Genomic DNA, 27,670 nt, shown 5'->3' with positions numbered 1-27,670 from the left:
AAGCCTTTAACTTGAGTACAGGTTAGCACTGGATCCAAGATTAAAAGAAAAGTCACTTCTCTCTAAATGTGTGTTTTGAACACACCTGTATCTGTTTTCTCTGTGTGTAGAAACAGGAGGTAAGTTCTGGGAGGAAACACCATGAGAAAGTGGGTTGATCCAAGAAGGATGAAACTTCATTTCACAAAAGCAGGCATTATTCCTTCTGGTGCTGGTGATCTGCCTATCCTCTGGTGCATTCCTCCTGAGGGCATTGCGAATAGAGTCTTTGCCACAGTTCCAGTGAACTCCTTGGAGCGAACAGGCCGGCACAAGGAGCCACGTGCCCGTCCTCCTGCTGACAGCTCCTGGGCATTGGGCGAGGCGCATCAACGAGAGTGAACAGTAATGCTTTCCTTCCTTCTGTCCTCCAGGCCTCTGTCGGGCTGACGCCGCGGATATGTGAGGTATAGATTCTCTTTTGACTGGATCCTCTCAAAGTAGGTCTCGTTTGCACACTCCAGTGAAATTCCTACCCTCTGGTTCCTGCAGGGTCTCTTCGTCAGGGAGGAAGAATGTGCCCCGCCGCCTTCCTCCTGTAGGATCAAAGTAAGGTAAGAACCTACCAGGCTCTGGGGCCTGACGTTCTTCTATTTCCACTCCAAATTCTGGTCTATTCTGTTCTCTTTGCTTCCAGAGTCATCCAGAAGAATGGAGGAAAGCCATAGCAGAAATACGTTGCAGTATAGGGAGATTAGAAATGTCCTTAGGTCTTTGGGTTGTAGAAAACTTAATTCCTTTCCTCAGGCTTAACAAGCAGGTGTCTTCTTTGTACCAGTTTGCCATGACTCTTTGGTTTCCTTTCCTTCATTCTCTGTCCAGTTTCATACTAGCTTTTTTTTTTTTTTTTTAAATATATATTTTATTGATTTTTTACAGAGAGGGAGGGAGAGGGATAGAGAGTTAGGAACATCAATGAGAGGGAAATATCGATCAGCTGCCTCTTGCACATCCACTGGGGATGTGACTGCAAACATGCTCTTGACCAGAATTGAACCTGGGACACTTCAGTCTGCAGGCTGACACTCTAGCCACAGAGCAAAACTGGTTAGGGCTCATACTAGCTTTTAGACTTTCTCCTCCAGCCTCCACTGTGGTGTTCTCCAAGTCAGTCATTCCCACTCTCTTGTTCCCAGACCGACTGTTCCTGGCTACTCCAAGATGAAGTTTTAACCAGTCTGTAGAGAAAATGTTGACCAATTGCCCTTAATTCTCTGTATTTTTTTTTGGTGTGTGTTAAATATGTTTTAATCCTATATAATAAAAGGGTAATATGCAAATTGTCTCCTCTACCGAGAGTTCGAACAGGGGGCGGGACTGGCCCACCAACCGCCTGGGGCTTCCCCCCACCCCTGCTAAGCCAGGCCTGATCGACCCTGATCAGTGTGGGCTGGCCAGACCCCACCCATGCACGAATTCGTGCATTGGGTCTCTAGTTGAGATTTGTAAACCATAAAATTCATGCTTTTAAAATATACAGTTTAGTGACTTTTCCTGATATTTGCAAGGTTGTCCAGCCATCATCACTGTCTATTCCAGAACATTTTTATCACTTTCAAAAGAGAAAATGTTCATTTTTTAAAATTAAATTAATTGTGACCATTATTTTTACCTTTTTAAGTCTGTAAAGTAAAAATTTTGCAAGCCTGTGTGCTTGTGTGTATGTGTATAAACATATATATATGTATATTAAAAGTCTTATTGTCCATGAAGTCTGGGAACCACTATTCTAAGAGACATTTAGGGTTCTTGTGTCTAAATATGAGAAAGTTAAGGAGAATAATTGATCAGGAGAGTGTGCATGGTGCCTCTGCAAGCATCTGGTAAGTGAAGCCTGTCTGTGGAAGTGTGCTTTCTTGTGTATCAAAATCTTTACTTGTTTTAATAATTAGTTATAGCTGTTACTATTTTTAAAAGGAGTACATGACAGTAGATTTCTATAAGATAGAGTATATCTTAAACAGTATGTCCATATATAAAACAGATAAAATAAGAATTGTCCTACTTCAGTTAGGGGTAGGGACCAAACTCTTATCACAAGCTTCCTTCATTGCTCAGCAGTGGCTCTTGAGATGCCTTCATAGAATAAGAGAGCTCAAAGATCACATTTGAAAACCACTTCATCAAACAAGCTCATAGACTCTGTGCTGTGGCGGCCTGAGCAAGGGGCAGGCAGGTGGCAGCATACCCTAAAACCATGCTGAAATAGCCTCTTGAAGGTGAAACTTGAATCAGTACCGACATTATGCTAAAATATGCTAAACCGAAACTGAGGTGTTGCTCTCAAATGCTGAAAACCCTGTTGTACACATGTAGAAAGAGACTCAAGGGGGAACCTGGTGTGATCAAGGTCTTAGAGGGCCAGAGATGGAACTAGAACAAGATCTAGGACCTTCTGATTGTTGGTTTGGTGTTTTCCCCCCCACTTATTTGAAAATCTAATCATGTTGCTTTTCTCCAAAATCTAATTAAACTTTTTTTTTTTTTATTTACTGATGAGACAGAGAGAGAATCTATTCGTTATTCCACTTATTTATGCATTCATTGGTTGATTCTTGTATGTGCTCTGACCGAGGATTGAACCTGCAATCTTGGTGTATAAGTTATAACCAACTGAGTTACCCTGCCAGGGCATCTTAGTTTAATTTTGAAAACATGTTACCATCTTTCAAAATCTAACTACGTGCCTTTTTCTTCATGTCTCTAGTTTCCTGGAAATCTATAACGAACGTGTGAGGGATCTGTTGAAGCCACCTGATCAAAAAAAATCCTATACCCTGCGGGTCAGGGAGCACCCAGAGATGGGGCCCTATGTACAAGGTGAGCCACTGTGATCCTGGAGGTCTGAGACCAAACCAGAGTGAGGGCAACCCTCCTAATGGTCATTAATTCAGTCAGCAGTTGCATAATGATTCCTTACTATGATCTATTGAACTAGATGCTGGGTATGTACCGATAAATAGAAAGTCCTGTCCTCATAGGCAAACTTACAATTTTGTGGGCATGAATCAGAAAATAAGCACTTAATTACAAGTTGTGATAAAGGCTAATGAACAAATAAATGGATGTAGTGATGTGGGTAAGTGGTGTGGGAACAGGTGAGGTCTGTGGTGTCAGAACTAGCAGGGCCACGGCTGGTTCCTAGGGCAGTTAGTCTTCTTTTCAGGGTACTTTCTGTTCCATCGGTGGTGGTAGGGAGATGGGGAGATATCTGAGCTGCTTCCTCATCACGCATGATATTTGGTGTTTGCTGCCATCAGTCTTATTCCATTAGACTCACTCTTACTATTAAGAAGGAACAGTTGGGTTCTTCCAAAGAAGTTTTTACCCTTTCAGGCCACTCATAAGACGTAACATGTATATGTTATGCTCTTCTTCCCTCAGCAGTATACTCATTTAAGTCCTGACAAGGTGAGGGACATGAAAGATCAAGAGCTGGCCTCTCTCTGAACAAGGCTTGGCAGGTGGATGACTCAGCAGGTGTGCCAGTCATGATGCAGCTACCTGTATCTTTCCCAAACTTCCCATCATAAACGACAGCCTGAAAATAACAAAAAACACCACTGCCTTTGTTGGGAGCCAGTTGGAGTTTCCTTTGTCCCAGACATTGGCCTTATCTTACTGAGCTTCCATCTTTCCCATGTATCAATATATGGCCTGTAAACTTTTTAAAAATATATATTTTATTGATTTTTACAAGGAGGAAGAGAGAGGGATAGAGAGTTAGAAACATCGATGAGAGAGAATCATTGATCAGCTGCCTCTTGCACACCCCCAACTGGGGAGTGCCTGCAACCAAGGTACATGCCCTTGACCGGAATCGAACCCGGGACCTTTCAGTTTGCAGGCTGACTCTCTATCCACTGAGCCAAACAGGTTTCGGCAGTCTGTAAACGTTTTACTATCTGTTTATCCCTCCCTACCTTCAAGCTGATGTCTTTTATATTCCATCCAACTCTTTTGTTTGTTTGTTTCAGGACCTTCTTTTTCCCCATTTTTATTGAGATACAATTGATATACATTACTATATAAATTTAAGGTTCACAGCATAAAGGTTTGACTTATATGTATTGTGAAATGATTACCACAAAAGTTAACATCCATCATCTCATATACATATAATAAAAAGAAAAAACTTCTCCTGTGATGAGCACTGTCAGGAGTTACTCACTCAATAATTTCATATACAGCCAAAACTGGTTTGGCTGAGTGGATAGAGCGTTGGCCTGCGGACTGAAGATCCCAGGTTCGATTCCAGTCAAGGGCATGTACCTTGGTTGTGGGCACATCCCCAGCAGGGGGTGTGCAGGAGCCAACTGATCAATGATTCTCTCTTATCGATGTTTCTAACTCTATCCCTCTCTCTTCCTCTCTGTAAAAAATCAATAAAATATATTTTAAAAAATAATAATTTCATATACAGGGTACCCCCCCAAAATGTATGCACACTTGAACAGCTGGTAGCTCAGTTTTGAAAATGAAATATATTGTAATAAAACTTGCCTTTATAATTATCCAAACTGTGTGTATACATTTTTGGGGACGTCCTATATATCACAATAATGTTAGCTGTAGTCATCATGTTGTACATTATTACTTCCCTAGTACTTAATTATAACTAGAAGTTTGTACCTTTTGTCTACCTTCCTTCAATTCTCTCTCCCCTATCCCCCACCTCTGGTAACCACACATCTGATCTCTTTCTATGAGCTTGGTGGTTTTTTTAAGAATTTACATATAAGTGAGTTCATACAGTACAGTATTTGTCTTTCTTTGTCTGAGTCACTTCAGTTATCATAGTGCCCTCAAGGGCCACCCCTATTGTTTTTTAATGGCTGAATAATATTTCATTCTGTATATATATGTGTGTGTATGTATACAATATATATATGTATACATCATATATCTATATATCTAAATATCTATATATCTATATCTATGTATCTATATACCTATATCTTGCAAGTTAATTTATCCATTCATTCATTTGATGGACACTGGTTGTTTCCATGTCTTGGCTATTGTGAATAATGCTGCTATGAACATGGAGGTGCAGATATATCTTTGAGTTAATGTAGGAATGTTTTCTTCCTTTTTATTTTTTCCATCACCATTTATTCCCTCTAGGAATATTTTCTTTAAGAAAACATCACCACAAAACTAGTGTCACATCTAAATAATAGCAACAATTCTTTACTATAAAATGTCAGTTTTCAAATTAGTGTGATAACATTTAGTGTAACTGTATTTAGCAGTGAGCCTATGTAGTTACTTTGCTCTTGAATCTCTAATATAGAGATTCACTAGCACAGTTATGATGGCCCTTTTTTATTTGCTAAGTAACCAGTCATAAAAATTTACTTTCATCTCCTCAAGCAACTTTCCACTTATCTAAATCTTCCCCATTCTGCAGTGGCCAAATTCAAGTCTTATTTCCTCCATGGAGCCCGCCCTGACCACTTCTCTGATCTCCTGAGCATTGATTATCCTACTCCCGTGGCACTTGGCCATATTATCATGTATAGTATAACTGCTCATACCATAAACTGTGGGAAGATAGGGACATATCTACTGTACATCAAACTGAATCTGTCATATTGTGGGGAGATAGTATCTGTATACTTCAGGAATTTAATGAAGACCAATGAAGTACTATATAAAAAAAAAATTATAACCTACATAGCTGAACTGTAAGGGATTTCATTGTTATTGACTGGTTGTTGTTGTTGCTACATGAATTAGTCTTATATGATAGTCTCTGTGAGGGCAGAGACAGATGTTTCCAGAGTCTATCACAATGTTTAACAGTAGGCTTCCAATAAATATTTGAGTTAATTTATTATTTGAATGTTTTAGGAAGTTCTCTCATGTCTATTAAATAATATAAAGTAGAAATTATAAAGGTAAAGAATTATAAGGAAAGGTTAAACTTTATCAAAAATGTTATTTTTTTTTTCTCCTTCACAATTCTGATAGGTTTATCTCAACATGTAGTTACCAACTATAAGCAAGTAATTCAACTCTTGGAGGAGGGAATAGCAAACAGGTAACACATTTGTTTGTTCCTATCATTCTTTGAGCCTCATTCTTCAGTCCCGTGTTCTCATCCCTCTTGGGCATGTATGATAATATTTATCTCTGCAGCAACCCAACTCCTATTCAGGAGGCCTTTCTCACAACAGTAATGTACCCAGGGTAAGGTGCAATGACTTAAGATTCATGCTCTTCTCACTAGTAATGAGATGGTCTTAAACTGAAGGATGATTGACTTAGATTTAGGCAAAGGGAAGGCTCTCCTGACTTAACGTTGGAATAAAGTTATGAGGGAGACTGAATTTTATCTGGCTTAAGCAGTATTTGTCTTTGTGCACTATAATTCAAGATCTAATTTTAAAGGTCTTTCTGGCACTATAAGATTAATATCATATGTTTAATTACAACATTCTCTGTCTCTGAGGTTTCTTCTCCAGCAAGTTCTTTACTCCCTTTGTCTTTACTTCATGGTTTGTCTTGGGATATTCTTCCAATACTACTCTTTAATATCCCCTTTTCAATTGTGATTTTTATTTCTGTTGCTTAAAAATAAAGTTCTATTGTAGTTTAGCATGAAGATACATTCCCTTTTATTCTCTGATATCAGTTCATAGAATACTGCTTCTGCCCTCATGAGACCATCTCCTAAGTATACTGGACTAAATATGGATGTTTTATGATTCTCATCTCTAAGCCTAACACTGGCATTCCTTGTGTTCCCCATGGATCCTCAAGAACTCATCAGGCATAAACAATCCTCGTCCTAATTGTCTTGCCTTGTATACATAGAATCACAGCAGCTACCCATGTTCATGAGGCCAGCAGCAGATCCCATGCCATCTTCACTATCCACTACACACAGGTTGGTTAACTCTATATTTGGTTAGATTTCTTCCTCTCCTAGTCCCTTTTGACTTCTTCCATTTATAGGTCTAGTAAGCTGTGCACCTAGAAACGGTAGAGGCGTTTAGTAAGACTAATTAAAATATCTTCTACTTATATTTACTTTTAACATTTCAAAGAGCTTTCATGTCTGTGATCAGTATGGGCATTAAAAGCAAATAGCAAGATTGAAATAAAAGTCATTAAAATAAAGGAACAGAAGATACACTTCTATTATGTTAGAATGAGGAAGTCAGCAAACCCTATCCCCAAAAAGCAACCATAAAGCTGGACAAAACTGTCAAAAGCACCATTTCTCTATTCTAAAAATAGACCACAGACATATGATAAACTGAGAAGCATACATTCAAAAAAAACTATTGAATGCACACTACACATATGAACTGTATAGTGTACTCATATGTACAGTGGACTTCCTTGGGCTGCTCCCATCCCTGTCTCTGTTAATGACATAGTTCAATCGGGAAGGGAAGGTTGGGAAAACCAGCAGTTGTGTTGCTGCTGGTGCCAGAGGTCTTGATTTGGGGCATTGTCAGTTAAAGTGGTGATCTCAGTGGTAAGTAACTAAGGAGGGCAAGTGGCTCCATTAGTCCCAGATTGTGGTTCTGTTTCAGGCAAGAATGAACTGGCAGGCTAACGGGACTTAACAGGGATTCTGAGAGATGATACAGCCATAGGGGCTGTGATGAAATCCGCACATATCCTGTGCACATACACAGCAGACTAAATAGGCTCCAGCCAGCCACACAGCCCTGACTGGCAGAATCCGCACATACATGCAGTGGAAACACAGAGGGCCCCGTGACTAGGGAATGTGGGGTAAACTTAAAAATTGCTTGAACTTTTATTTCCTAGTCCACATACCCTGTTTCCCCGAAAATAAGACAGTGTCTTATATTAATTTTTTTCTCCCAAAGTTGTGCCAGGTCTTATTTTCAGGGGATGTCTTATCTTTCCATGCGCTAGGTCTTATTTTCGGAGGATGTCTTATTTTCGGGGAAACACGGTAGATCTGTCAGCAGAGAGTGTAAGTCTTATTGGCTTAAGGTATTTGATGACAACTTCTGACCAATCTTTGCCTAAATACTAAGCTTTGTAGATATAGGGTGGCTCCTAAGAAGCCAAGCTTAAAATTGAAAACAACCACGGGAGAAGACTACTAAGACTGCTTTCTCTGCATATTATGGGGAGACAGATTTTAAAGATTTATTCCAGGCAGGTTACCAAAATAAACAGCCACTACTATCTAGTCTTTTCAACAAATAGTGGTAGGACAATTGGATATCCATGTTTAAAAAAAAAAGAAAAAAAAGAAAAAAAAAAAGAAAACAAAGAAAGACAACTTTGATCTATGCCTTGTACTTTATCTAAAAATTAACAAAAACTGGATTATAGACATAAATGTAAAACCTGAAAATATTACTCTTGTAGAAGATAACATGGGAGAATTTTTCTGATCTTTGATTAGGTAAAGTTTTTTTTTTTCTCTGCAAAAATCTTTGATGTTTCATTTGGTCCAATGCATGGGAGAGGGCTCCATGGTGGTTAAAAGAATGGCTAGTAGTTTTGGGAAGAGGCTCAGGTAAAAGCCAGAGACACCAGGGGGATGCAGAGGGGCCTCTGAAAGGCCTCTGGGCTCCAAAGGCTCCTACTCGTGCTTGAGGGTGAGCCTTTCGAAGAGATAGGCATCCAGCCCAGCCTGGGGGTTAGCCAGCCTGTGGATGTTAGTCAGGTGGTTGCCCATCTTCTTGATGAGTTTCACCTCCTCATCCAGGAAGTGGTCCTCCAGGAAGTTGCAGAGATGATGGTCTGCACAGGTAGAACCCAGAACCTGCAGCTCCAAAAGGGCTTGGTTCAGGTTCCTCTCCAAGGCCAGGGCAGCTTCCATGGTGTCCTGAATTTTGTCCCAGTCATCTTAGGAAGGCTTCTGTATGTCCTGGAAGAGAATGCGGCTGCCACGCTTGTTTTGCAGCTTTAAGAGATGCTCAGCACCCTCGTGCTTCTTCTCTGTCAACTCGCGTAAGAAACGGCCCACACCCTCCAGAGCCACGGCGTAGCTGTCGAAATAGCCCAGAGAGAAGTAGGTAGGAGGCCACAGATGTAGGTTGGCCAGGCGATTGGCCGCAGCCTCCCCCTGGGTGGAAGAATTCTGACGAGTTTGGGAGCTCATGGTTGTTCAGCAATAAGGAGTTAAGGTAGAAAAGCTGGTGTGTTGGCTGGTGCAGGAGGTGGTTCTGAAGGTGGTGACTGGATGAGATGCAGGAGAGTGGCCAGAGGCTGGAAGAAGGGGCGTCCCTGGGTCTGTTCCATCCAAACACTGTTGAAGCAAGACACAGGTCCGGGATTGCCAGAGCACTGCCTGAAGTTTTTTTTTTTTTTAGATATAATACTAACAATACAAATTGAACAAAAGAACAAATGGAAATTTAGAATTGGTCAACATTTTAAACTTCTGTTCTTTGAAAGATACTATCCTATCTAATAAAAGAGTAATATGCAAATTAACCACTTCGTCTCAAAGATGGCAGTACCCAGTCCTCTCAGCCTCGCCAGAGTCCCTCAGTCCTAGGGGGGCAGCTGCCAAGAGCGGGCAGCATGAGTGGCCTGGCAGAATGCTTGCTTTGTCACCATGGCGACAAGATAAGCGTTCCCCCCCAGCTGCCGAGGGCCTCTGGGCAGCGGGCACGGAGTGGCAGGGAGTAAGGGGGAACACTTGTGTTGTCATCCCGGCAATGAGGCAAGTGTTCTGCACCGAGCCACGATGGCCTCTGGGCTGTGGAGAGCATCTGGGCAGCAGGTGTGGAGCATCCAGGCCCTGCAGGGAGCTACTGGCACATGGATTCGTGCGCAGGGCTATTAGTTAAGAGAATAAAAAGAAAAGCCACAGATTGGGAGAATTTATTTGTAAAACGTAAATATCTGATAAAGTATCCAGAATATATAAAGAACTCTCCAAACTTAATAAAAGTCAAAACAATGGTAAAATTTTGAGCCAACACTTCATTCAAGAAAATATTCAGATGGCAATTAAGCACTTGAAAAGATACCCAACATCATTAGTTATTATAGATGCAAATTGAAACCAAATGAGAAATCACTACTCACTTTTTAAAATGTCTAAAATTAGCCCTAGCTGGTTTGGCTCATTGAATAGAGTGTTGACCTGTGGACTGAAGGGTCCCAGTTTGATTCTGGTCAAGGGCATATGCCTGCGTTGTGGATTCTATCCTCAGTGAAGGATCAGCCAGCCAATGATTCTCTCTCATTATTGTTTATATCTATCCCCCTCCTTTCCTCTCTGAAAAAAAAAAAAATCTATTAAATAAAATGGCTAAAATTAAAAGCGCCATCTTGTGGCGGCCATCTTGTGTGTTGGAGTGAATCAATTTGCATATTACTCTTTTATTAGATAGGATAGTGGCAACATGTATAGGAGCTGGAGTTCTCATACACTAACTACTGGTGGCAATGGAAAGTGGTACAATACCTTTTGAAAGTTTTTTTTTTTTTTTTTTTTTTAATTTAACATATGCCTACCATGTGATCCATTCCTAGGTATTTTTCCCAAGACAAAAAAAAAAAATAAAAAAATAAAAAAAATGTCCACGCAAAGACTTGTACACAAATATTCATGTTTGTTACTTGTATAAAATATATTTTGTAATAAATTATAAAATTTATTTGTGATTGTTCAAAACTGAAAACAACCCAAATGTCAATCAAAAGGTGAATGGATAAACTACTCAATGGAATACTACTTAGCAATAAAAATGAATGAACTACTGATACACATCTTAAAATGTATGAATCTTGAGATAATTATGCACAGTGAAAGAAGCCATATATTGTAGTATTCTATTTATATGAAATATCCCGAGAAGATGAATTTATAAAGATAGAAAGTTGTTAGTGGTTGCCTAGGGCTGGGGTTGGGAATGGAGAGTGATTGCAAACACACTTGAGGAAAATTGGGAAATATTTTAAAGCTGGATTTTTTGTGATGGATGTACAACATTAAAACAAAACAATAAACATTGAATTAAAGAAGGGGGAAAGGAAAAAGTAGTTTTGCTCCTGAGGGCTGGATGCCCCTGAATATAATATAAAGATGCACAGTGCTTGCTCTAGCCCAGCGATTTCCAACCCATGTTCTGCAGTACACTTGTGTGCTGCAAAAAGCTTTAAAACATGCAATACCTGATATTTAGTCAGGGGTGCCGACCTCTTTTCCCTTAGAATGTCAAATAAGAAAAATGAGAATAGCTGACACAATAGCCACCCCATGTGAATGAATCAAAATTACCAGTATATCTAATTTTTTTTTTGTCAGATCAGCAAAAAACACACTTTTTGGTGTGCCACAGAATTTTAGTAATTAGTTTGTGTGCCATGGGATGAAATAGATTGAAAATCGCTGCCATAGCCAGTTAGCCTGATGTGACTAAGGTTAACGAGAGACAGACAAAACCTCCAGCAGGGCCCTAACCTGCTGTGAGAGTCGGAGCCCCTGGAGGAAAGTTGAACATCTGCCTGGTCAATTGCACTAAAATTCTCGGTGTCCCTTGGTGTCAGAGGACTTTTGGGGGGTTTTCTCAGTTCTTTTCAGAAGTCTTCTCATGTTTTCAGTGAAGTAAGGACCCAGAGCTTACTGATTGTATCTATCAGATATTGAGATCTCATCTGGCACATTTGAATATAGATTTTTTTGGAATGAGTTGGCTAAAAATCCAAAATCTCACCGCGGTTAGGAAAGTGTCTAAGGGTGCGGGGGGGACCCATTGTTCCAAATGACAAGGTTTACGTGTGTTTCTACCTTAGGCGGTTCTGGAGAACAACCACCCCTCTGAAGTCGCTAGCAAGATCAACCTCGTGGACTTAGCAGGCAGGTAATTAGATTTCAAAGCCAAGGGGAATTACTCCCTTGGCAGAGACCTTGTTCTTGCTATTTTTAAAGGGAATAACCTTGTTCCAACCTTTTTTCATATTTCAACAATCCTGAGAAAATCACAAAAGAAACATTCTTTGAATACTAGGTTAAGAAATTATAGCTTCTAGGAACTGTGAAAAGTTCTTTGTCAGGGGATCTCAATCCTAGTTGTCTATTAAAATCATCTGGGACCTTTTAAAATTCCCAATGTCTGGGCTGCACCTTACACCAAATAAATCGGTTATTAGTGGGGTCTGGGGAGTGCAAGCATCGGTAGTTTTAAAGTGCTCAGTGCCAGCCAGAATTGAAAACTGCTGCTCTAAAAAGCATACTATTTTCCTTTGACTTAGTTTTGATTTTATACATCCCTCTACATTAGTTTAAAAAAAAAAGTTTTGTGTTGTTTTTAAACTTTTTTTTTAATATATATATATATTTTATTGATTTTGTACAGAGAGGAAGGGAGAGAGATAGAGAATTAGAAACATCGATGAGAGAGAGTCATCGATCAGCTGCCTCTTGCACACCCCCTACTGGGGATATGCCCACTACCAAGGTACATGCCCTTGACCGGAATTGAACCCGGGTCCCTTCAGTCCCCAAGCCGACGCTCTATCCATTGAGCCAAACCGGTCTCGGCAGCCAAACCGGTCTTGGGTGTGTTGTTTTTAATATTGTGGCATTGAGGAAAACATTCTGCCTTTAAAAAAAAAAACAAAAACACAAAAACAAAACACACACACATATTTTATTGATTTTTTTACAGAGAGGAAGAGAGAGGGATAGAGAGTTAGAAACATCAATGAGAGAAAAACATTGATCAGCTGCCTTCTGCACACCCCCTACTGGGGATGTGCCCGTAACCAAGGTACATGCCCTTGACTGGAATCGAACCAGGGACTCTTTAGTCCGCAGGCCGACGCTCTAGCCACTGAGTCAAATCAGTCAGGGCAACATTCTGCCTTTTAAGTATTAGAATGAAGCATGAATTATAGTCACATGTCCAGAAAGAAGAAAGTCTTGGGGACAATGTGGTCACAGAAAAGTAAGATGAAATAAGGAAATTTTCTTATTTTAAAATTGCTAAATAATTAATATGGTACAGTAGTTCCTTAAAAACCAAGTGCAAAAAAAATCTTCCCAAAACAACTAAGAGCTATCTGGAATGAACTATATCAATTAATCAGAAGTGTAAATTTTGACTATTGCCCATTTATTTAGAAAAAGGAATTTGAGATAGTTGACAGTAATGACACAGATATCATAAAGCCAGTAATGTGTGAAATAAAACAATAAAGGCAGAGGGGCAGTGACTGTACCAAAAAGCTATGACGCCACTATGGCCAGCAAACTGGCCTGATTGGGGGTGGGGCTGGCTGGCCAACCTCCTGCGGTCCCTGCCCCCAGCCATCCTACTCCTGATCGGTCTCTCCCACCCTGCTTGAGGGCAAAGCAGCTGACCAACCTCCTTCCTCCTGGCTGGCCCTGTCCCCGATCAGCCTGCCCCACCCTGATCAGCCTGCAGTTTCTCCCCCAGGCCAGCTCCGCCCCTGTTCAGCTCCCAACTCTGATCAGGGGCAGGGCTGGCCGATCAAGCACCCATGGCCTTCACCAAGGCCGCTGGCCCCCGATCAGTGCCAGCCGGACCCTACCCATGCACAAATTCATGCACTGGATCTCAATTCCTATATAATAAAAGGCTAATATGCAAATTGTCCTCTCAACAGGGAGTTCGACCAGGGGGTGGAGCCAGCCGGCCAACCGCCCGTAACCCCTCCCCCAGCTGGCCTCTCGCCAAATCGGCCCTAATTTGGGCAGGCTGGCTGGACCCCACCCTTGCACAAATTCGTCCACTAGGCCTTTAGTGCTAATATAATTATTGTGAGTATTGCATTTAGTTGGAAGGACTTTGGCAGCCAAACTAAAAACAGAAATGTAATGAATTATTTGATTTTTAATGCTTGAGAAACAGAAGAATTCTAGTTCATTACAAGATGGTAACTTTTTTTCTGGAATTGAATTCTAAAAGGAATTTATTGGATCTTTTATGTGATGTACAACATAATGGATAGTATCTTCAGCAATATTGTAAGGATAGTGTTGTCTTGTATGCTTTTTTTCTTCATTTACTTTTTTAGTGAAAGAGCAGACCCCAGCTACTGTAAGGATCGGATCACTGAAGGAGCCAATATCAACAAGTCTCTCGTGACTCTGGGAATTGTCATCTCTACCTTAGGTATTTGGCTGATAGACTGGATCACCCGAGTGGGAGGGAGACTTTGGAGAATAACTCATGTATTTCTATTTTATCAAAATGGAGCAGGAAAAAAAAATAATAAAAAACCCAAAATGGAGCAGATACAAGATTCTTTTTGATGTAGTTACCTTGTGGTTTGGGGCATAAAAATAGGTATTTATCTGTTGATTTAGAATGCAAGTTAGACATTATCCTTGTACTCTCATTTCAGAAAGAAGAGAGACTAAAAAATTGTGTAACTCAAGTTCTCCATGTCATGAGTCCAAAGTCTGATTCAGAACTCAAACTTAAAGCATCTTACTGTATGCAGAAAGGGATTAGGAAGTGCTCCTAGCCGTTGTTTTCTTTTAATGCATTTGCTTCAGAATTTCTTTTTTTCTCCCAATTTTATTATTTTTTGTATTTTAAGCCCAGAACTCTCAAGTATTCAGCAGCTGCCAGAGCCTTAACAGTGTAATTAGAAGTGGTGGTGACAGTGGGATTTCTGGCTCTCCTGGGACCAGCATTGAAGGGGGACCCTCTCGGAGGCAGTCCTATATTCCATACCGGGACTCCGTGTTGACCTGGCTGCTGAAGGACAGCCTTGGAGGCAACTCCAGAACCATCATGGTTGCCAGTGAGTAGGAAGCTGGGACTGGTTCTGGGTTAGGACTGGTACTGTGCCTCAGAGAAAGGGCCATGACCACCCATTTCATCAAGGGTCTCTTACACAGATGGACAGTAACAGCAAGGCAAGTGGTTATGGGCTGGGTCAGAGGGCTCGGCATGATTTTTAACTTTCTCCTTGTACCTTAGCTGTGTCTCCTGCACACACTAGCTACAGTGAAACCATGAGCACACTGAGATATGCATCCAATGCCAAGAACATCATCAACAAGCCACGGGTGAATGAGGTGAGACCTTCATCTGAAGTCCTGTTCTGTTATCCTATATAATAAAAGCCTAATATGCTAAGTGTCCAACTGTGTGACCGTTTGACTAGTTGCTATGACACACACTGACCACTAACCTACTTTGACCAGTAGGTTAGCGAGCTGCTGGGGTCCGGCTGATTGGGACTGGATGGGACATGCCAGACATGCCCTGGAGCCCTCTTATGGTCCCTCCCTGGCCCTGATGGTGCACTGGTGGGGTCCCTGGGCCTGGCCTGTGGGGATTGGGCTGAAATCAGCTCTCGGACATCCCCTGAGGGGTCCCAGATTGCGAGAGGGTGCAGGCCAGGCCTCGGGACCTCACCAGGGCATGAATCCGTACACCCGGCCTCTAGTACTTTACATAAAGATCTCCTTTTGTTATTTCTCTCACTGGTGTCATTCTTCTTAAGTATTTCTCTCTTTCTCTCCTCTTGCCAAACTTGTTCTGAATGATAAGAAAGTGAAATTTTTTCTAGTGTTAATACCTTTCTCTCATATCTCTACTGACTTCATTTATAACCTTTTATGAATAATTTATTTTAAATATTTCCCTAAGACCATTCTTCTTAACATCTGTGGTGTACCATTGTCACTATAAGAAAGATTATTTTCTTATTTATTTACTTAATAATTATTATTTATTTACTAATTTTATTCTGAATATATGTTAATGCATGCTTATATGTTGATGCATACAAATGGTAGTTATGTCTCTGTTTCAGGCTAAAATAGGCACATAATAGATTCATTAGTTTTGAAAGCTGAATAATGATGAGAATATTCCAAAAATTCCTTATCTGCTTTGCAATTTCAGTGAATGGTTCCACAGCAGTGATTACAAACTAGTGGCCAGACAGATCTATATGGACTATTAAAAAAGGCAATGTAATTATAATTGTAATTGTAATTAGCTCAAGCCAGGTGGATCAGTTGGTTGGAGCATCTTACAGAGCATCAAAAGGTGCAGGCTCCATTCTTGTCAGGGCATATAATTAGGTTATGTGTTCAATCCCCACTGGGGACAAGTACAGGAAACAACTAATCGATGTTCTCTCTCTGTCCTCCTTCCTCTCTCTCTCAAATCAATAAAAACATATTTTTAGCCAAGGGTTAAAAAAGGCAATGTAGTTAAACAGGTACTAAGTTTAGTTATAATACAGAAAGATTAACACCTACTATCTGAAAAGCCCTGGCATTTGTGTTACCTGCCTGACCTCCTGCTCTAGGATAGTGATTCTCAAACTTTAATATGTATAAGAATCTCCTGGAGGGTTTCTTAAACCACAGCTTGGGCCCCAGCCCTCAAGAATTTTTTATTTAGTAGGTGTTGAGTAGGAACAAAATTTGTATTTCTAACAAGTTCTTAGTCCTGGGACCACATTGTAAGAGGCTACCCCAGAAGGTACTCCCAAAGAGTAATCTACTTCTTCCAGGCTGATTGCATGAAGCATCTCACAGCTATCCAGGGCCTGATATCAATCAGTGGTGACTGAGTTCTCTGTGTTTCAGGATGCAAACGTAAAGTTGATCAGAGAACTCAGGGAAGAGATTAGAAGACTGAAAGCCGTGCTACTGAGCTTCGAGCTGGTATGCAGGCAACCAGAACTTGTATGTATTCAAGAGCCCCTTTTCTTCCACAAAGAATCTGAGTCCTGCTTCATTGTGTTCTCAGTGAAGTAACACCTGTGGGGCGGGGCAGGTGCAGAGACAGGATGGGGATTGCTCTGGTTGCCTGTGTGGTTTCAGATGGAGTGGACATCCTCGTACTCTACCATCTTTGTTGTCCAAGGGCATTTGCCTGAATGGCTCTTATTCTGTGTGTGGGCAGATAAAGGGATGGGGCCCTCCAGAAAAATTTCCTGAATTCACCTTCTTTGTGTCAATCTGAGCCCAAATACTTAGGCTTCTGATTTATTTCTGATTTTAATTATAGTCTTTCCCTTATCTGCATCTGATGTCCCCTCATCAGGGTAAGGGTGGGACCCATGAAACACAGCTCTTTCTTTGTGCAGAGAAACTTCAGTTCATTGTGTGACCAGAAGGATGGCAGTCTGAAGGAGCTGGTTCTCCAGAACGAACTGAAGGTGGGTGTGTGAGGTGGACCCCGTGGTGCTTTATGTCACCCGGGGAGGAGGTCCGATCTCCTCCGTCATTCCTGGGCCCCGGCTGTTCCCTCGTCAGCAAAGTGTCTGGTTTAGAGGTAATTTTTGTCTTCACTGGGCCTTGAATGGGGGATTTGTTTGTCTGAAGAGCTGGTGACAAGCTTTCTGACTTTGTTTTGTTCTCTCAAAGATTCATAACTCCCTTTGGATAGTGACTGTAGTTTAGAAAATAAAATTTATTTTCTAGTTGGTAAATCAACCAACCAACATGTATTCATTGAGCACCAAAGAGGTGCTCTGCAAGATGCTACAAGAAATACAGAATAGTCCCTGCCTTCAAGTGGCTTGCAGTGTAGTTGGGAGCACAGTCAGAGAGTGATTGAATGTAATAACTGTATGAGTTATACCAGTGGTCAGCAAACTCATTAGTCAACAGAGCCAAATATCAACAGTACAATGACTGAAATTTCTTTTGAGTGCCAAATTTTTAAAAAATATATATTTTATTGATTTTACACAGAGAGGAATTGAGAGGGACAGAGAGTTAGAAACATCGATGAGAGAGAATCATCGATCAGCTGCCTCTTGCACACCCCCTACTGGGGATGTGCCCGCAACCAAGGTACATGCCCCTGACCGGAATCGAACCCGGGACCTTTCAGTCCGCAAGCCAACGCTCTATCCACTGAGCCAAACCGGTCCTGGCAAGTGCCAAATTTTTTAAAACTTAAACTTCTAAGGCCACTTCTTCAAAATAGACTCGCCCAGGTCGTGGTATTTTGTGGAAGAGCCACTCTCAAGGGGCCAAAGAGCCGAATGTGGCTCGTGAGCCACAATTTGCCGACCACAGAGTTAGATGAAAGACCTTCAGGAAGGAAAGAATCATGATGGCTTGGAATTGGAGCTGGAAGTCAGAGAACTTGAACTAGACCTGGAAGAATTGATAGAGTTTGTTAGGTAGATAGAAGGGGTAAGGAATTTGGGATGAGAGAGGGATAATATAAGCAACGCCATGGAACTGAGAGAATGAACAGGTGTGGGAGGCCACGGGGAAGCACACAGTGTGAGGAAGGCTAAGCTATTGGGAATGGGTGCTCCTGGTAGAAGTTAGTGGAGCTAAGGTGAGGGCCAGTTTGGGAGGTTTGAACCAGGGTGGTGATAATGAAGAAGTGTAGTAGGGAAATTAATGTGACAGTTGTATGTAGGATGGATTGGAAGGAGGGAAGCCTGGAGGCAGAGAGACAACCAGAAAAGAGACTGCTGTCATGACCCTGGGAGAGGGCAGACAAAACATTTTGGGTGATTAGACTAAGTGGTGATTCCCTTAAAAGGAAAAAAGGAAAAAAAGGCAGGCATTATTTAATGACAGGTTCTTTTTAGATCCTGCAAACAAATGTCTCAATGTCCAGTATTCTATTACATCATCCTATGTGTTATTAAAGTATCCTGGCTGTGTCAGCATATTATCCAAACTAAAGTTTAGGACTATATCATACATCCAGAATTTTCTCAGAGATTCTGTATTTAACCATATGTTCTAATCTGGGGTTCAGAAAATATTGTATTTCTATACATAAGAGATAAAGAGTCAAAAATCATTCCAGGCTTATTAGCAGTTTTGCATTATGCAGGCCAGCAGAATTCAAGGGGCTTGAATCAGCAGTGGGCTGGCCTATCCTGTGATGTTAGGCAGTGAAGGAATTGGTGAGAGAGCCAGCCAGAGGGAGGTGTGTCCAGCTGTGCCTCCAGGTTCTATGCCGGGTTGGCCAAACTAAGCCAGAGTGACCTGCTGCTCGCCTCTGCCAGTTCCCAATCCAGCTCAGCCCTTTGGTTATCCTGTAGTTTTCAAACTTCAACTCAGGGATTATGACATTAAAAATAATTTTTGTAGGGTACATAAATTAGTTGTACACAAACTTGGCATAGCATCTTTTTTCTTAAGTATTGCACTTATGAGAGAAGTATTTAGGTGAATTCAGTTTCTTTTTTGGGTTCCTCAATTCTTCCACTTCCAGGATAAGCTGCCTGCCTAGGCATGAATTTCCACTATACGAAGGAAAGAGGACTCTGCATTCAATATTATTTGTTTACATTCTTTAGATAGTGGTAAGGCCCCAACTCTTGGTACATTTATTTTTAAAACTGTGATCCTATACATAATAAGCCCTCAGGATTTTATTGTTGTTGCTATTTTATTACTATGTGGCGTCATAGTTTCATATATTCTCCCAGGGGAGACTTCTCTTGTGCTTTGTGGTCTTTGAGCCACGTACACACATTAGAAGTGCAGGTGTTGCTCCTTGAGAAAGAAGTGTTAGGTCACAAAAGGATTCCCAGGATGCTCCCATAGAAGGGGATGGGGAGAGGGAATTACAGATGTCTGACTAATATCTCCATCAATTTAAAAAATAACACATAGTGTTTGTCCCCAATTATAAAAATAATACATGCTGTTGCAGAAAACTTTAAAAATAATGTTTATGAAGGAGTTTCTATTTAGGAAAGTAACACTTGCTTATTGAAGAAAACTTGTAAACACAGAGATCTCCCAGAGGAGGTGCAAGGGCCTCTGTGGGGCTTCGGCCAGTGGCAGTGAGGAGAGTAAGGAAGTGATATCTGGGGAGCGGTGGGGGATCAGACCAGGATGCCACCTCAACTTCGGTCCTGCTTCCTGCGCTGTCTCTGAGACCACCTCCTCTGTCTCTGCAGATAGACCAGCTGACTAAAGACTGGACTCAGAAGTGGGATGAGTGGAAGGCCCTCATGGAGCATTACAGAGTGGACATCAACAGGAGGAGGGCTGGGGTTGTCATCGATTCCAGCCTGCCACACCTGATGGCCTTGGAGGAGGATGTGCTCAGCACAGGTGTCGTTCTCTACCACCTGAAGGTGAGTAGGCAGCTGCATTCCCTCTTCCTGAGTTAACTGGCTCCGGAGGTCGAGGAGGGAAAGCCAGTGGCAGCAGCTGTGCATTTGTGAATTGAGACAGATGTCCCAGAGCAGACTTCAGGTTTGCCCGCAGGAAACAGCTAGCCAGCCAGTTGGTACCGGTTTGGCTTTTTAAAAAAAAAAAATATTTTATTGATTTTGTACAGAGAGGAAGGGAGAGAGATAGAGAGTTAGAAACATCGATGAGAGAGTCATCGATCAGCTGCCTCTTGCACACCCCCTACCAGGGATATGCCCGCAACCAAGGTACATGCCCTTGACCGGAATCGAACCTGGGACCCTTCAGTCCCCAAGCCAATGCTCTATCCATTGAGCCAACCTGTTTGGCTTCTGTATGAATGGAGCAGAAAACTGGAAATCAGAACAATCATTTTTCTCTTGTAGTTGCTGCTACTGTTGCTTTTATATAATTTACTTTTGTTCTCTGAATTTTAATTTCCTCATCCTATATAATAAAACCCTAATATGCAAATTGACCAAATGGCGGCATGACCAGCAGAACGACTGGTCACTATGATGTGCACTGACCACCAGGGGGCAGAAGCTGGGCTCACAGCTGGCAAATGCAGTGGCGATGGCAGGAGATTCCTGCCTCTGCTGCAGGTGGGCAGTAAGGAGCAAGGAGTCTCAGACTGCTAGAGTCCCTGACTTCGAAAGGGATCAGGCCTTAGCTGGCAAGCGGACATCTGCCCCCAAGGGGTCCCACACTGTGAGAAGGCACAGGCCGGCCTGAGGGGACTATCCCTCCCCCCAGTGCACCAATTTTATGCACCGGGCCTCTAGTTTTAAAATAAGAATGATGCTGCTTGTATTCCTTTTCTGGCTTCCTAAAACACACAAATGCAGGCAAGGAAGTGAAATCCTAACCTTAAAGTACCATTGGTACTCCTGAGTTGTGCAAATGCAGACTGCTCACAGATGGCTAATGGGGAAGTCAGGTGATCTGAAACAGTTCCCTTTTAATACTTCCCCATGTCACTCAACCCGCAAACCAACAATTCTCCATTATTAGGTTTACTTGGGAAAGAAGAGAGGAGAGAGAAAGTAGATACCTGAACCTTAGAGAAAGCATGAGGGAGAGTCTAAAGGGATGGGGGTGGGGGATGGGGGCATGACATGCAGCCACCCAGAGAAAACAGAATGAAGTTAAGGCTTTCCATGAAGGACCTTGCTCAGCTGGTTCTTTGTCATCTGGAGGCAAGGTCCTCATTTCTAAATGAAGCAGTTTGAGAATCAGTTACCCATGGTGGATAGTTTCATATCCTGACCTCATAAAAAATGTCCTGCTGTCGGACAGTCTCTGTGGAAGACAAAATATATTTTACGTGTCCAAATTACTTGCTCAATGAACATTCAATCTTCATTCTCATAATTGTCCAAGGTGGACATGAAAAAGAACAGAGTTTATGGGGCTTGTGTAATGCTGCTATTATCCCTGGAGAAATTAGACTACTAATGCTGCAGTGCATGTGGTAGTGAGATGTTAGCAAAGCTCATCATGTGCAGAAAGTCTGTTCTTAGGATAAGCCCCGAAGGAGTTGTCAGAGACTGGGGCTCTCAGAAAACGTTAAAGTAGCTTATTGTATGATACACGAAGTGCAAATGATCTCAGTGAAAATGCCTCAGGCAAAACCTAAATACTATGGATCCTTCTTAGTCAGAGCCACGGGGAGAGATTGGAAGTCTGGAAGAGACCAGGTGGATTAAAATGGCCAGTATTTGAGGAGAACTGATCTGATATATTGATTGCATGTGGAAGGAGCAGATGAAGCTGGAAGTCAAGTGGTAGAGCTTGGGGTACAGCTGAGGGTCAAAGGACACAACTGCCCATCTGAACCCAGAGGTGCTGGCCTTCCCTCTGAGTCAGTGCACACCCAGGTGGCACTCCTTCTCTGGGTGTGTGTCCAGTGAGCCAGGGCATGGGGTTCCAGTTAGTGCTAATCCTGGCATTTCTGTATACTATATACCCATTTTCTCTTTCATTTGTATACACCTGGTTTGGGGATGTAACAGTAATCACTCAGGATGCTCTCTTGTTTGTTTTTTGCTTTGCTGACTTGGTTCCAGATCTGGGACTAGTCACTAGCAATGCCCTGGGAGCTGTTTTCCCTTGAGCTGCCTCAGGAGGAACCTCAGGTGGAAGGGGGCCGAGGGACGGATGCATAGAACACAGGTTACTGATGTCCTGGAATTCCCCACATACGTGCGTGCCTTTGTGCTGCTTACCCTCCCCTGGGTAAGGAGGCAGTTCAATCCTGTTAAACAGAAGCCATCGCATTTTCTGGTTGTTACTGCCCTGCAGGTCTAGAAGTTGTGATGTGCTGTGGCCTTCATCCTGTGGGGAGGAATGTGCCTCATCATCAGGGTGACCCTGAACCCACACGTGGGGTCTTGACCTCTTTCTCTTGATTCTGTTTGGCAGTGCTTGGAGGCCAGTGTGCACTGGCTTGTGTGATCCTCAGTGACTGAGCAGAAAAGTCTGGGCTCTGGCTGTTTGTGGGTGTGCATGTAGAGGGAGGCGCAGAGCCTCATTCATCACTTCTAGGAGTCTTCCTTCTCACCAGCTCTTGGGGGAAACGGTAGGGACCACCCCTGTGGCTGTGAACAGCGAAGCCTCAGCTACCGGAGAGGTGGTATGTTGAGGTCGGAAAAGCACGGAATTCTAGCCAGAACTCTCCTATTTAGTTTATGGTTTCATCAGCTTCCGATTCCTCGTTATGAACATACGAACAGGGGATAATAATACCTACATTTGGGTTAAAGGATTAAATAAGAGGTGTAATAAGTCAGCACATTGCCTAGGACATAGTAAATGGTTTATTCAGTTAATGACAAATACATATTTAAACTCAGCAACTCTTTGCCATTTGCTGCCTTCCTCAACAGAGCTGTGTGGTCTGAATTGTCATAATCAAAGGCCAAAAGGCCTTGTCTTCTACTAACCTTGTGACTCATTTATATTAACTCCCGTTTCCCCTCCTCTCTTATACTCTCTTCCAGTCCTTTTTTTGATTCTAGATGTGCTTTTGTCCTATTCGTGCTTTATCCTTCTTACAATCTGGTGTCTGTCAAACTTCATCTGCGGACCAAGAAGGTAAAAGTCCTGTGCTCCCATTCACCTTCTAGAACACGTGTGCCTGAGACTGACTGGACCACATGACCCTCAGCCCTGGGAAAAGCTATCCCTGTGCGCCCACTTCCTCAGACTAAGGTCTCTGATGGCCATGGCTATTCCCTAACTTCAGGCTGTAGGAGTTTGCCAACACTTGTTGGACTTTGCAAAGATCTGGTGCTGCTTTGTTATATTTTTTGCCCCTACTCTCTCAGGTCCTTCTGGCTGCAGAGTGAGTGGGCAGAGCAGTCAGAACAGCCTGAACCCAAGTTGAGAAGTGATCTGGGGAAAGCTGGGGTGGGTGGGGGAAGACAGTGATAAACTCAAACAGTGGACTCTCCTCTGGAGGCAGGGCTGTGTTCCTTTTTATTCTCATTTCAATGGCTTTGTTTTTCCCTTTAGGAGGGGACAACAAAAATAGGAAGGATTGACTCAGAGCAGGAACAGGATATTGGTAAGTGACAGAGCGTCTGGTCTGACACTTGGTGGCAGGTGCTCAGGCCTGACAGGTTTCTGCAGAGAAACCGGATGTTGCTCTGAGTGGAAAGGATCTTTGAAGTCCTAAAGGGCCGCTCCTTTTGCTGCTAGGCTGGGGGACTGCAGCTCTGTGGCTGGGACATGACAGGAGGGGACCCACATGTGGGAGGATCCAGGACTAGGTGGTTTCAGGTGGATGGCTCTTCCTCTCTCGTCATGATTTGAGATCTTCCAGATGTGGATTCTGATCTCATGGGAAGAATGGAGGAGGTGTTCCCCTGGGCCATGCCTCCGTCCAGGTGACCCCCACCTCTCCTGTAGTCCTGCAGGGTCAATGGATCGAGAGAGACCACTGCACCATCACCAGCGCCTGTGGGGTCGTCGTTCTGCGGCCTGCCCAGGGGGCCCGTTGCCTCGTCAATGGCCGGGAAGTCACTGCCTCCTGCCGCCTGACCCAGGGTAGGACTGTCTGCATTCCTGTTTATGCCAGGATGAGTGATGGACCAGCTCCATGCTCATGGGCTGGACTCAGAGAACTCAGTGAAGCAGTCTCTGCACCCAGAGATCGGAAGGTTTCCTAATAAGTCTTCTTCGCATGCAAGAAGCCCTATTTCTTGGGCCCCAGAATGGAGAATGAATCTGAAATCTGTCCCTGTGTTTATTAGCTCTGTGCTTGGGAAAGTCTCTGAGCTTCCATTTCCTCATCTGAAAAATGGGGATAATAATAGGATTGAATAGCAGGAAGTGTGAGGATTAAATGAGCTAATTCATGTAATGTTGTTCTTAACAGTGTTCTTGGCATTTAGTAAACACTCATTATTATTGCACTATTACTATTATTATTAATCTGTTTAAGTTCTGTCTGTCCGTTGAGGCTGAGCTTACATTCCCCCTCTCCCATGAAGTATTCCCTGACGGCTCCACCTGGGGCACATCTTGCTTCTCTTTTGAGTACCAGGCTCTTCCTGTTCATCTCATTAATTTGATGCATGTGCTGGGCAGTATCCAATGAATCTATATTTTATTGGCTCAGCTGAGTTATCCACTTGTTGAGGGTAGGACTTTTATCTCCCAGAACAGTGCCCTGCATGTAGTGTATCCTCAGAACAGGAGCTGAATTCTCATCTGCCTCTCTCTCTGCCACAGGAGCAGTCATAACCCTGGGGAAAGCACAGACGTTCCGATTCAGCCACCCAGCAGAGGCTGCTGTCCTTCGGCAGAGGAGGCAGGTGAGCACGCTGTGCTCTCCGTGTGGTGCTGGCCTCCCGGTTCCTCCTTTCTGGGGAAGGAGTTTGAGCTTTGTCTGGCTCTCTTGGGAGGGTGGGGAGGGCCGATGACTGCAGTCTTGCTGTGCTTTCTTCCTGTTCCCAGGTGGGAGAGGCTGTTGGTGGTAGTGGCTCTTTGGAGTGGCTGAACTTGGATGGAGATGTCACTGCCTCCAGGCTGGGTCTCTGCTCTCTGCTTGGGAAGAAAAGGTGAGAAACATCTGCTTGTTCTGCTGTGAAACCTATGAATGTTTCTTCTTAGTCCATTTCAACATGGAGCTGGGAGGAGATGAGGGTAGCAGCCACGGTCTGAATGGAGCCTGGTCTGCACCACCCTGGAATGTGATTTGAAGATGCTGAGCTCGCTGCTCGGCTGATCGTTGGCAGGGAAGTGGTCTTGGCCCTCATTTATTTCCTCTTTGATATTTCAGTCTTCTTCATCACTGAAAGGCAGGACATTTGTTGTTTCCTATACCACTTTCCTCTGTCACCCAGATTTAAATGTGGTGTGTTTGTAGGCAGCTTTGATACAGTTTCTGAACTTCCCTCCCTGTAAGTTACCTTCCATGCTTCCTGTGTGCGAGCTCGGATGTGTGCCACATAGCTTCCAGGACTATGGCTTTCTCTGAGTTTTTAAAGACATTGTGGGACTGAGACTCCTTTTTTTCTCTTTGCCAAGAGTCCAGAACTATGCATAACAGGACAGGACCTCCAGAAGAAATGTGAAAATATCTTGGGGTTCTACCCTCTCCCATCCACTTCACCAGCACTGTAACTGTGAGGCATGGAGCCAGAGGTTTTTGGGTTTTTTTAAAATATATTTTTATTGATTTTTTACAGAGAGGAAAGGAGAGGGATAGAGAGGAACATCGATCAGCTGCTTCCTGCACACCCCCCACAGGGGATGTTCCCGCAACCAACGTACATGCCCTGACCGGAATCACACCTGGGACCCCTCAGTCTGCAGGCTGACGCTCTATCCACTGAGCCAAATCGGTTTCAGCATGGAGCCAGAGTTTTATAAGTGATTGGTGGCAACTACTTTTCTTCTTTATAGTCATTCAGAATTCCCTTCCAGCTTTAGATACCTGTGGATTTGGTTTTGGGAACAGTGGTATCCTTCTGTTCCCATAGGCAAAGTGGCTGCTGCCTTGGGACTTCCTTTAGCAATGTCAGCAGGGGATTCGGTGCCTGTGAGACCACCGGGGTCAGGGTGCTGTCCAGCACCACGAGCACAGGGCTCCTGGAAGGGTTCTGATGGCACTGGTCCCGTGGTTCCTTCATGGGGATCCAGCTGCTCTTGCCTCAGGCCAGGTGAGTGCAGTGGCAGCTGAAGACAGCCTGAGGTCTGGCCGTGCAGTGAGGGATGTCGGGTGGAGGAGTAGAGGTACACTGGGGCAGGGAAGGAAGCAGGTACATCCTCACAGTGGGGCTGCTGAGGATTCAATAGCATCTAAGGAGGTACTGAGGGGTCCTATGGGAGGACTGATAAGATTGGAGAGGTGACACAGGGCCAAGTGCAGAAAGGCCAAGATGGACTCAGGACTGAGGCTGAGTGAGGCTCTTGCTTAGTCAGAGTGGCCCTCCCTTGTAATGAGTCCATGAAAGGAGGCCTTGTTTAGTAAGATTTCCGTTGGAAAGATGAACTAGGATCTATTTTTCCCAGAGTTCAGAGGCTTACAGAGAATGTCCCTGAAACTTAGAGAGGAAGATGGGATTGGATAAAGCTGCTTCGCCTCCTGGCAATGGCAGAAAAGCTGTGTGACCTCCAGCAAGTTACTGAGTCTCTGAATCTGTTTGCTCCTCTAAGTAAGGGTACTGCCCTCTCTCTCCCAGGGATCCTTGAAGTAGGATGAAAGAGCTAGAACATGTGGAGTGCTCTGCCAAGTCCCCGACATCCCACAGCTCCAGCTCCCAGCTGGGAGGTTCTTACGGAGAGCTGTCCAGGAATGCAGCCTCCCTCTCGCTATCCTGTCCCGTCTCACCCGCTGACCGGGGAACACTGGTCTCCTGTCCTTTCACGGCCCTCTGGGCTCTCTAGCACCACGGCCCTGACATGGCCTTTCATTAACACTGAGAATGCTCCCTTTCATTCGGAGAGGACCGAGAGAAGTGGGAGAATCGAGGCCTCCCACTCGCTGCCCCCACTCTTCAGCACCAGCTCTAGGAGCCTGTGGGCTGAGCTGGTCCTGCCCAGCTGCCGTAGCCAGCACCCTGTGCCAGTCCTGCTAGAAGTTGGGTGTGTGGGGCTCTGGCCTGTGATTGGGCAGCGGGGCTGGGGAAAGAGCCCGTGAGAGTGGAGAAAACTGCCTGTTGTCAGCTGGGTTCCCAGTGGTGTGGCTGCATCTCCTTGACTGTCTTTTCTCTGCTTTTGGGTGGGGTTGGCAGAGAGTTGGCTCCCAAGCCTCTCCTTGTCCTAGGCTTTCTTTCCCTCCCCTTTCTCTCTGGAGGAGCACCTGTGGGAGCCTGCACAGCCGGAGCTGACTCCAGAGAGCTGCAGAGCCATTCTCTGTAAGCCTCTGCCTCCAGGGGAAATTGCCAGTTTGCCTCCTTTCCTCTTGCAGCAGTGATCTGGACTTTGAAACTGTTCTTTGCAGTTTCCCATTTGGAATTTTGGGGGCTTAACCTTAAGTGCCCAGGGCCTGGGAGACACTGTCATTGCTGCTACCGCTGCTGCTGTATCAGTGAGCAG

General features: G+C 43.6%; 1 protein-coding gene and 1 pseudogene across 3 annotated transcripts in view; one reads left to right on the top strand and one right to left on the bottom strand.

The window, feature by feature from the left end:
- The window catches only part of STARD9 (StAR related lipid transfer domain containing 9), an 89,773-nt gene that overhangs the window by 31,322 nt on the left and 30,781 nt on the right, over window positions 1–27,670 (top strand). For both annotated transcript variants that reach the window (XM_084904199.1, XM_084904198.1), the window contains exons 5-20: window positions 414–446; window positions 532–593; window positions 2,747–2,859; window positions 6,016–6,085; window positions 6,862–6,934; window positions 11,794–11,861; window positions 14,041–14,138; window positions 14,569–14,775; window positions 14,955–15,052; window positions 16,583–16,660; window positions 17,086–17,157; window positions 19,885–20,064; window positions 23,639–23,690; window positions 24,035–24,172; window positions 24,860–24,942; window positions 25,085–25,188. In XM_084904199.1, coding sequence (XP_084760325.1) covers window positions 414–446; window positions 532–593; window positions 2,747–2,859; window positions 6,016–6,085; window positions 6,862–6,934; window positions 11,794–11,861; window positions 14,041–14,138; window positions 14,569–14,775; window positions 14,955–15,052; window positions 16,583–16,660; window positions 17,086–17,157; window positions 19,885–20,064; window positions 23,639–23,690; window positions 24,035–24,172; window positions 24,860–24,942; window positions 25,085–25,188 — 1,529 coding nt within the window. The remainder of the gene's footprint in view (window positions 1–413; window positions 447–531; window positions 594–2,746; window positions 2,860–6,015; window positions 6,086–6,861; window positions 6,935–11,793; window positions 11,862–14,040; window positions 14,139–14,568; window positions 14,776–14,954; window positions 15,053–16,582; window positions 16,661–17,085; window positions 17,158–19,884; window positions 20,065–23,638; window positions 23,691–24,034; window positions 24,173–24,859; window positions 24,943–25,084; window positions 25,189–27,670) is intronic.
- On the bottom strand, window positions 8,471–9,322 carry LOC311628727 (ferritin light chain-like; annotated as a pseudogene). The gene has a single exon. The product of its transcript is annotated as a ferritin light chain-like (transcript).

Source organism: Pipistrellus hanaki (genome assembly GCF_964339955.1).
Source record: "Pipistrellus hanaki genome assembly, chromosome: 1".
In the NCBI taxonomy this organism is placed as follows: Eukaryota; Metazoa; Chordata; class Mammalia; order Chiroptera; family Vespertilionidae; genus Pipistrellus; species Pipistrellus hanaki.
This window is presented reverse-complemented; position numbering and strand designations above follow the sequence as displayed.